Source organism: Brassica oleracea, chromosome C1 (genome assembly GCF_000695525.1).
Source record: "Brassica oleracea var. oleracea cultivar TO1000 chromosome C1, BOL, whole genome shotgun sequence".
NCBI lineage: Eukaryota > Viridiplantae > Streptophyta > Magnoliopsida > Brassicales > Brassicaceae > Brassica > Brassica oleracea.
In genome coordinates this window covers 16,770,059-16,778,622 of record NC_027748.1, presented here as the reverse complement: position 1 = coordinate 16,778,622, position 8,564 = coordinate 16,770,059, and the positions used below count along the sequence as shown (strand labels likewise).

The following is an 8,564-nucleotide window of genomic DNA, read 5'->3' as shown; positions in this document are numbered from 1 at the left end:
TCTGCTTCAACCTGAAATTCTAATAATTTCTCTATATTGCAGCATATCTTAATAACCTCTTGATGTTTTCGTCTCAATACATCGTTCTAACATTCAAGAAGCCTCTCTACATCGTTCCTTAGATTGACGATATTGTGAATCTCTACTCTACCAGTAAAGACCAGATGTAGTAAATAACAAATCACTCCAATGCTGAACAAAACTCCCTTCTTTGCAGTTCTGGATTAAGACAAAATTGAGAGACCAATTAATCAATGGACTGTCTATACAATAATTGATAATAAATTCAAGCTCACTGGGGATATACTTAACCGATTCAGTTTTTGCTGCAAACGAAGTACCATCATTGAATCGAATGGAGACAGGGGAGTCTGTATGACATCGAAACCACTGAGCTAGTACACAAAACCTTCACTGAGATGATGTCGGGAAGTGTTAAGCCGGTGAACACATATTGATGTCTGGATTAGCGAAGACTGATAAGGGGAAGTGAAATAAGATAACATCAAATTGAAAAGTTGATAAATGAAAGCAAAGAAATTAATAACCAACGTATCTTCAAATCGATGAGTTCAACGCCTATCAGCTCACCGGCTTTCTAAAATAAGGTCAGACAATCAGGTTTCTGAGATATGTATGCAATAGTCATAAGTAACGAATCAAGCCGAAGGGGTTACCTTCTCAGCAGATGGATATCAGTGGTGTTTAAGCATCTCGCAGCTTTCAAATCGGCGAAAAGAACATATGAAGTCGACATAATTTGAGGTGATGCTTGACAGAGTTGAATCTTGCAGATATCTGAGCGGTGGAGGTATACAGTGCATCGAAAATACTCATTTATAGCTCGAGGTTGTAGCCGTTACCTTTGACGATGATGAGGCTCAAATAATGAGCGGAGGGGAAGGAAGTTGAATGCAGTTTAATGAGTCAATTGATGGAGGAGTTAAGCAGAAACTCATCCGTTACAGAGATTTTGATCGGATTCCATAGGTACACAAATGGTTACGGCGTCTTCTTCACCGGATGCGACATCGTCTTGCTAAAACCCTACACAATACTGGGTCAGCCTCATCATATAATTAAGGATCAACTAAAATAAAAAGCCCATAACTTAGTCTCATTTGATTTCGGCGAGAACACGGGAAAGCTGTTTTAAAGAGTTTAAAAAGAAATCGCCACGTGTCATCGTTTGCCTCTCTCTTCCAGATGATGTGGATGCATGAGAAGAGACTAAACTCAACTTTTTTTGATCAAAAAAAAAAAAAGATACTTACCATATTCACGACAAGAGTCTTGTCTATTATTTTCCATGGCTTCTACTCCTGGCAACTGGAGATACCATGTTTTCCCGAGCTTCCCTGGAGAAGATGTCCGCAACTCATTCCTCAGCCATCTTCTCGAGAAGCTCAATCGCAAACTGATCACTACATTCATAGATCATGGCATCGACAGAAGCCGCCCGATCGGACCAGAGCTTTCATCGGCGGTTAGAGAATCAAGGATCTCGATCGTTGTGTTCTCTAAGAACTATGCCTCTTCGACCTGGTGCTTGAATGAACTGGTGGAGATCCACAAGTGCTATACGGATCTGGATCAGATGGTGATACCGATCTTTTACCATGTCGATCCTTCTGAGGTTAGAAAACAGACCGGAGATTTCGGGGCGAGGTTTGAGAAAACCTGTAAGGGCAAAACTGATGATGATAAACAACGGTGTACGTTTTTTTTTTCTTTTATCAATTGATTTACATAGATTTTGATTGTCTGTTAGTGACATTATACCATTAATTTTTAGGGTTGGTGCGAAGCAAAAATGACTGAACATATAGCTAATGATGTGTTCAATAAACTTATGAAACCATCAGATGATTTTAGTGACTTTGTGGGGATTAAAATGGTAGGGATTGTGGGGCCTTCAGGGATAGGTAAGAGTACCATAGGAAGAGCTCTTTTTAGTCAACTCTCTAGCCTATTCCACCACCATGCTTTTGTCTCTTACAAGAGTATAAAACAGTGGGATGACTATAGCATGAAGTTGTATTTGGATGAACGACTTCTGTCGGAAATTTCATGTCAAAAGGGCATAAAGATATCCCACTTAGGTGTAGCAAAACAAATTCTAAACCGAAAGAAAGTTCTTATCATCGTTGATGATATGGATGATCTTGAAGTAATAAATACATTGGTGGGGCAAACTAGATTGGTTGGATCGGGTAGCAGAATTATTGTTATAACTCAAGATAGGAAACTTCTTAAGTCTCAAAAGATTGAGCTTATTTATGAGGTGGATTTCCCATCGTACAATCTTGCTATGCAGATGTTCTGTCGATCTGCGTTTGGGGAAAACTATCCGCCTTACGGTTTTTCTGAACTTGCAGTTGAAGTTGCCAATCTTTCAGGTTATCTTCCTTTAGGTCTAAATGTCTTGGGTTCGTCTTTGAAAGGGATGACGAAGGAGGAGTGGGTGGATATGTTACCTAGACTCCGAAATAGTTTGGACGGGAAAATCGAGAAAACACTAAGAGTTAGCTATGATGGGTTAGATAGCAAAGATCAAGAGTTGTTTCTTTATATTGCATGCTTATTCAGTGGTCACGAAGTCAATCACATAAAATACTTGCTTGGAGACAGTGTCAGAATTGGGCTTAGAGTACTGGCTGACAAGTCCCTCATACATATAACACCATCAGACAAGATTGAAATGCATAGTTTGTTACAGAAGTTAGGTACAGAAATTGATCGTGCAGAGTCCATCAACAACCCTGGAAAACGTCGGTTCTTGAGGGAAGCTGAGGATATATGTGATGTACTTACCGATAATATTGTGAGTATTCACATATGCTTTTTATGCATGACTGGCTCTATATTTGATTGTCATTTGGTATTTGATCAATATTGTGATTGCTAAGATAATGTTCTTTTTTCAGGGTACAGAGAGTGTTCTAGCCATGTATTTGAACATGTCAGAAATCAGCGAGCCTTTGTTTATAGATGAAAATGCATTTCGAGGAATGCGTAATCTCAAATTTCTAAATTTTTACAAAAACGGGTGGTTAAGAGGGACTGGTAAAGGTAAACTGTATTTACCTCGAGGCATTGTTCATTTTCCTCGTAAACTCAGATTGCTACATTGGGATGAATATCCATCCAAGTGTATGCCTTTTTGTTTTAAGGCGGAGGGCCTCGTTGAACTCAGAATGATGAATAGTCAGCTTGAGAAGCTGTGGGAAGGAACTCAGGTACTACTTTTAACTTGTAATTTTGCATTTATATGTAATGAATATTTTTATATGGTTAGAAAAGTTGTAAATATGTTTCACAAAACATTTGTATTGGTTTCCCCTTTCATTTTTTCAGCTTCTTGGAAGCCTCAAGAAGATGAATATGAGTTGTTCTGCAGATTTGAAAGAGATTCCAGATCTTTCAAAAGCCATAAATCTCGAGGAATTAAATCTTGAGGAATGCACATCTTTGGTGACACTTCCTTCCTCAATTCGGAATCTCAATAAACTGTGGGTGTTAAACATGTGGGGATGCTCAGGGCTTAAGATTCTGCCAGCTGATGTCAACTTGAAATATCTTACAATCCTCAATCTCGGAAGATGCTCACAGTTGAGTACGTTTCCTCGGATAACAAGGAAAATTTCAGAGCTTTACCTAAATGAAACTGCACTAAAAGGAGATGAAGATAGTTCATGGATTGAGAACATCTGTCAACTTAGGATACTCAACTGGGATGGTGCTCCATTGAGTTGTATGCCTCCTCACTTCGACCCAGAATATCTCCATAGCTTTGAAATGAGAGGCGGCAGACTTCAGAAGTTATGGGAAAGAATCAAGGTAAATTAATCACAATTTATTTATATAATATATCTTTGTGATTAGATCATCTCTAACAGTACATTTGAAGAAAAATTCTCTCCAATGAAACACATCAAATTTGAGGGGAAAATGTTCACTACCTCATTTTGATGTTGGATTTTTTTATTTACAAATTGATCTTTAAACTTTTGAATAATTTTGTTTATATAAAAAGTTAAATATATTTGTTTTATACTTTGACAAATTTTTTTTTTTCATTAATACAAACTATAAATTCATATAAATCATTGGATATTCTTTAAAAACTAAACCTATGTATATAATAAATATTTTGTTAAAGTAAAATTATTATTGGGTAAAATTTGTAAGCTTTAAAATAAAAGCATTATTAAAATTCAATAATAAGTATGAATAAAGGAATATACTTAGAATATTCTCTTTTGAGAGCAAAAATCAAACTCAATTTAAATTTATCATTTTGAAGGAAAAAAATATTGATGTAAAGAATTGGAAATGCCCTTAAGAACATGATTAATGCAGGTTTTTTAGCGTGAGTTTTTTAGCGTAATATAAGATACGGTTTCTTAGATTTTAACTGAAAAACTAAGAGACATTTCTTAGATCTCTTAAGAGGCGTCTCTTAGTTTTTTAGTTAAAAGTTAAGATACTGTATTTTATATTAAACTAAGAATTCCATCTTAACCATGCTCTAAGAGGCAAGAACGAGTTTCTGGCTTCAGTTGCTTATCATGTCATTCTGTTGTTTTTTTTCTTCTTTGTTATAAATGGCAAAATACCTTTCTGTATTGAAGGCATAATATATTTATTATTTAATTTTCAGTCGCTTCAAAGTCTCTGGATGATGGATTTGTCAGGATGTGAAAGCCTGGTTGAAATTCCAGATCTTTCAATGGCCACCCAACTTGAGTTTTTGAAACTCAAAAATTGCAAAAGTTTGGTGATGCTTCCTTCTTCATTTAGGAATCTCAACAGACTGGTGAGCTTGAACATGGACGGATGTACAATGCTTGAGGTCCTACCAACCGACGTCAACTTGAGAAATCTTCAAGAGCTCGATCTCAGTGGATGCTCAAAGTTGAGAAATTTTCCGCAGATTTCAACCAACATTGAATATCTCTATCTAGATGACACCGGGATTGAAGAAATTCCTTCCTGGATTGAGAAGATGTCACATCTCAGAAAACTAAGGATGTCTCGATGCAAGAAGTTAAAAAACGTCTCCCTAAATATTTTTAAACTGAAATATCTCGAGGCAGATTTTTCAGACTGTGGAGGAATCACAACAATGTGTGATCAGTTACCAGGGCCCCACAAGGCTTCCGTTGCTGCTAGAATCGGCATTAAATCTTATCTTCTAGGTCTGACTCCTCTCGGGTTCTATAATTGCTTCAATCTGGATAGAGATGCACAGGAACTCATAATACAGTCACACTCAAACGGTGCCGTTATACCAGGCGGAGAAGTGCCTATGTATTTCACACATCGAGCTTGTGGTCGGTCCCTAAGTATCCTTTTGTCTGAGAGCTCTCTTTCTCAAGAATATATGATAGTTAAAACTTGCATCGTGGTTGGACCTTCAAGTCACCCCAACGGAGACTTTGGAGTTCGTTGGTGCTTTCGAGGCGAAAAAGGTGTGATTCGTTTTGGAATTAAAGTGGCGTCGTACGAGATGGATCATCTGGTTTTGATTGGCTTTGATTTACGAATAAAAGAAGTGGATAACCCGGCATCTGAATTGAACAACAACAACGTTCTACTGCTTGAGTTTTACAACGCCAATTATGATGAATATTTTGGGGAGTGTTCCTGCAGCAGCTTTAGCCACACAGAAAATTGTACCCTGGTAAGGATAAAAGGATGCGGTGCACGAATCATTCATATCTCAGAAATAGACTACCAAGACAGTGACGAAAAAAGTGCTGAAGAGAATGATGAAGAAAGTGATGAAGAGAGTAATAGAAGCAAGAAGAAGATGCGGGTAAGCTTTATTGAACTGAAAACTTCATGATCTATTTCTTTTGCTACATTCAACTATAAAATAAAATCTTCACTTGATTTGTTATGATGCAGATGACAGTTCCAACATCTCAAGAACATTCCAACTCTCTTTATATCCAAACTGTTGTGAATTCCAGACTACTGGCTCAGAATTTGGAGCTTTCCTTGGGGCTGGCTGGAGCATATGGTGAGGTATCTTCTGGAAGCAAAGTGTCCTCGCCTTCAAGGAACTTCCATGATGATGGAGCAGCTTCTTTTGACCCGTGTCTTCGCAGAGAATCTTTGCATTTTGAACCGATGATAATCGAGCAACAAGACAGAGGTCTATCCAACGAGGATCCTTCATTTTCTCCACAGCTTATAGACTTTTTTACTTAGATGAAATATTTCTTCCCATCGCAGAAAATAAGTTTTGATGAATTCTGGAGTTTGCTTCAGTCACTCAAATGTTGTTGGATCCATTAATAGCAATTAGGCTTTAATGAAAATTGTGAAAACAAATGACTTGGGCCCGTGTGTTTAAAAGCCAAAAAAACATTAATAACGAAAACAAAGGGAGAGGAATATAGCTATTTATATATGGTCACTTGATATCATGTGTTAAACAGTTTGGAGAGAGAGGAAGGCTCCCCATGCGTGCGCCGCCGTCTGGCTCGGCTCGGCTCGCCTCGGTTTGGGCTCGGGTTCGGGTCTCCAATAAGAATATTCTTTTTGGACCAAGTTAAGCTCAACGTTTTGCCATTTAATTCCCGAAAAAATGACATGCATTTTATTTTAAACGACACGTAGTTCGTTTAAAAACAACACGCTGTCTCTCTTCTTGACGATAAGTATAAACAAGAAAAGATCTTGCGGAGGAAGTTTCGTAACGCCTCGCCTCCGGGATCCTCGCGAGATTTCCGCTAACGTGCGCACGTGCTGCATCAGTTACGGAAAGTGGCTCGTCGTCTCCTCTTTATAAACTCATCGCCTCCTTCATTTCTCTTTAAGTTTTTATGCAACAAAAAATCACAAAATCCCTCAGCATAAGTCTCGAGAGTGTTACTTAGAGTTTAAAGTTCGATAGGGCGATCACGAGTGAGCCGTGATTCGTCTGCCATGGTTGTATCATGGGACTCTATATTCGTACAGTCCTGTCTCACTAACGGAGCGAATATTTTGAGTTAAGGAAAGAGATCAAATCTCAACTCCATGTCTGTTTGCGAATACGATTTCTTATCGTTCTTGTATTCGTTCTTACATTCGTCTATTTTCCTTAACATCGCTTTTATTTTATCGTTTATGTCATTCCAGTGTACCGGCGTCTACAATCTTAACTCAAAATAGCTTTACGTTTAAAGCTCTAATCAGGTTGAAAAAACGATTAATAAAAACGGGTTTTGGAACCGTGTTTGCGATTTGCTTTCTAGCACTTCCGCGAAACGTTTCTATGTTCTTTTGAAAACGAGTTTGCGATTTGCTTTATAGCCCTTCCGCGAAACGTTTCTTATTTGTTTCATACCGCTTTGCGGATTGCTTTCTAGCATTATCGCGAAACATTTTTGATACATTATCAAAATGTTATTTACATGAATCGTTTCTATAACCGCTTTCTTAAGCGAGTTTGTGAAACATTCTAAGTCTATACAAAACGATTTCTGCGAGCGCTTTTAAGCGAGTTTGCAAAACGTTTTTCTCGAGACTTATATCGATATGATTTGGTTCAAACACCAAAAATGAAAATCGATTTTAGACTATTATTTTTTGCTTAAAAATAATATGTTATTTGTTGAATGGAGTACTAATCCGTCTTCATGTTTTCTCTACAGAAAAATGACGAACGATAACAACACCCCCATTGACACCACATATGTCATTCAGACTCCACTCAACGTTGCAGCAACTGATGCAACCGTGAAAAATGTTGGAAATATCACAGCGTCAACCACTGCAGCAACAACAAGCACTATCCTCCATGCGGGAAATGCTGCTGATGAAACCTCGCTGTAGCTTATTCGGTGCTGGTCTTTATCAGACGGGTTCAGTTTCAGCAACTGCAAGTGGTCCGGTGGCAGTTCAAACTCCCCCGGCTGTCCCTAGTGTGTTCACTCAAGGACTGATACCAGACAAGTTTGATGGCAAAGGCTTCAAAACGTGGCAGAAGAAGATGATGTTCTTCCTGACAACGATGAAGCTGGACAAGTTCATCCAGGAGGACAAGCCCCTTATTCCTTACAGGATTGATGATGTTCACAGTCTCGCAACTGTTGACATATGGGTGCATTCCGACTTCATCTGCAAATGTTACATTTTGGGTCGTCTCACTGACCCATTGTATCGTGTCTACTGTGAGATCCCCACAGCGAAAGAGCTATGAAGATCACTGTACAAGAAGTACAGAGGTGAGGACGCTGGCTGCCACAAGTATGTGGTCTCAAAATTCTACGACTTCAAAATGGTGGATTCAAAACCCATCATGGATCAGGTGGAAGCGCTTCAGCTCATTTGCCATGAAATCGCTGCTGAAGGAATGTCCATATGCGAGACATTCATAACTCTCAGCTTCATTGAAAAGCTTCCTCCAAGCTATGCGGATTTCAAGAACTACTTGAAGCACAAGAAGAAGAAGAAGATGGGGCTCGAGGAGCTCATCATGAGGCTTCAGATGGAATCCAGAAACCGAACTGCTAACAAGGTCACTGCTAAGGAGCACAGTGTCAACATGGCTGAGCACAAAGGCAAAG

At 38.6% G+C, this 8,564-nt stretch overlaps 1 protein-coding gene and 1 long non-coding RNA gene across 6 annotated transcripts; one reads left to right on the top strand and one right to left on the bottom strand.

Annotated features, from left to right (window-relative positions):
• Positions 1 to 7: 7 nt before the first annotated feature.
• On the bottom strand, positions 8 to 1,045 carry LOC106298646. The gene is made up of 4 exons (XR_001261519.1): positions 864 to 1,045; positions 678 to 713; positions 313 to 598; positions 8 to 219 (listed from the first exon to the last, which is right to left on the bottom strand). It is a non-coding gene; the product is annotated as an uncharacterized LOC106298646 (long non-coding RNA).
• A 258-nt stretch (positions 1,046 to 1,303) lies between these two features.
• LOC106326816 (disease resistance protein RPP5-like) lies at positions 1,304 to 6,342 on the top strand. Of its 5 annotated transcripts, none has more exons than XM_013764768.1 (6): positions 1,304 to 1,715; positions 2,400 to 2,824; positions 2,928 to 3,239; positions 3,358 to 3,840; positions 4,664 to 5,821; positions 5,914 to 6,340. In XM_013764768.1, the coding sequence occupies exons 1-6, from the start codon at positions 1,310 to 1,312 to the stop codon at positions 6,217 to 6,219; spliced, it is 3,090 nt and encodes a 1,029-aa protein (XP_013620222.1). In that variant the 5' UTR covers positions 1,304 to 1,309; the 3' UTR covers positions 6,220 to 6,340. The 5 variants fall into 5 exon arrangements, with proteins under 5 accessions (XP_013620222.1, XP_013620201.1, XP_013620232.1 ...); XM_013764747.1 differs by having other exon boundaries at positions 1,448 to 1,715; positions 1,796 to 2,824; positions 5,914 to 6,342; XM_013764778.1 differs by having other exon boundaries at positions 1,448 to 1,715; positions 2,318 to 2,824.
• Positions 6,343 to 8,564: the final 2,222 nt, after the last annotated feature.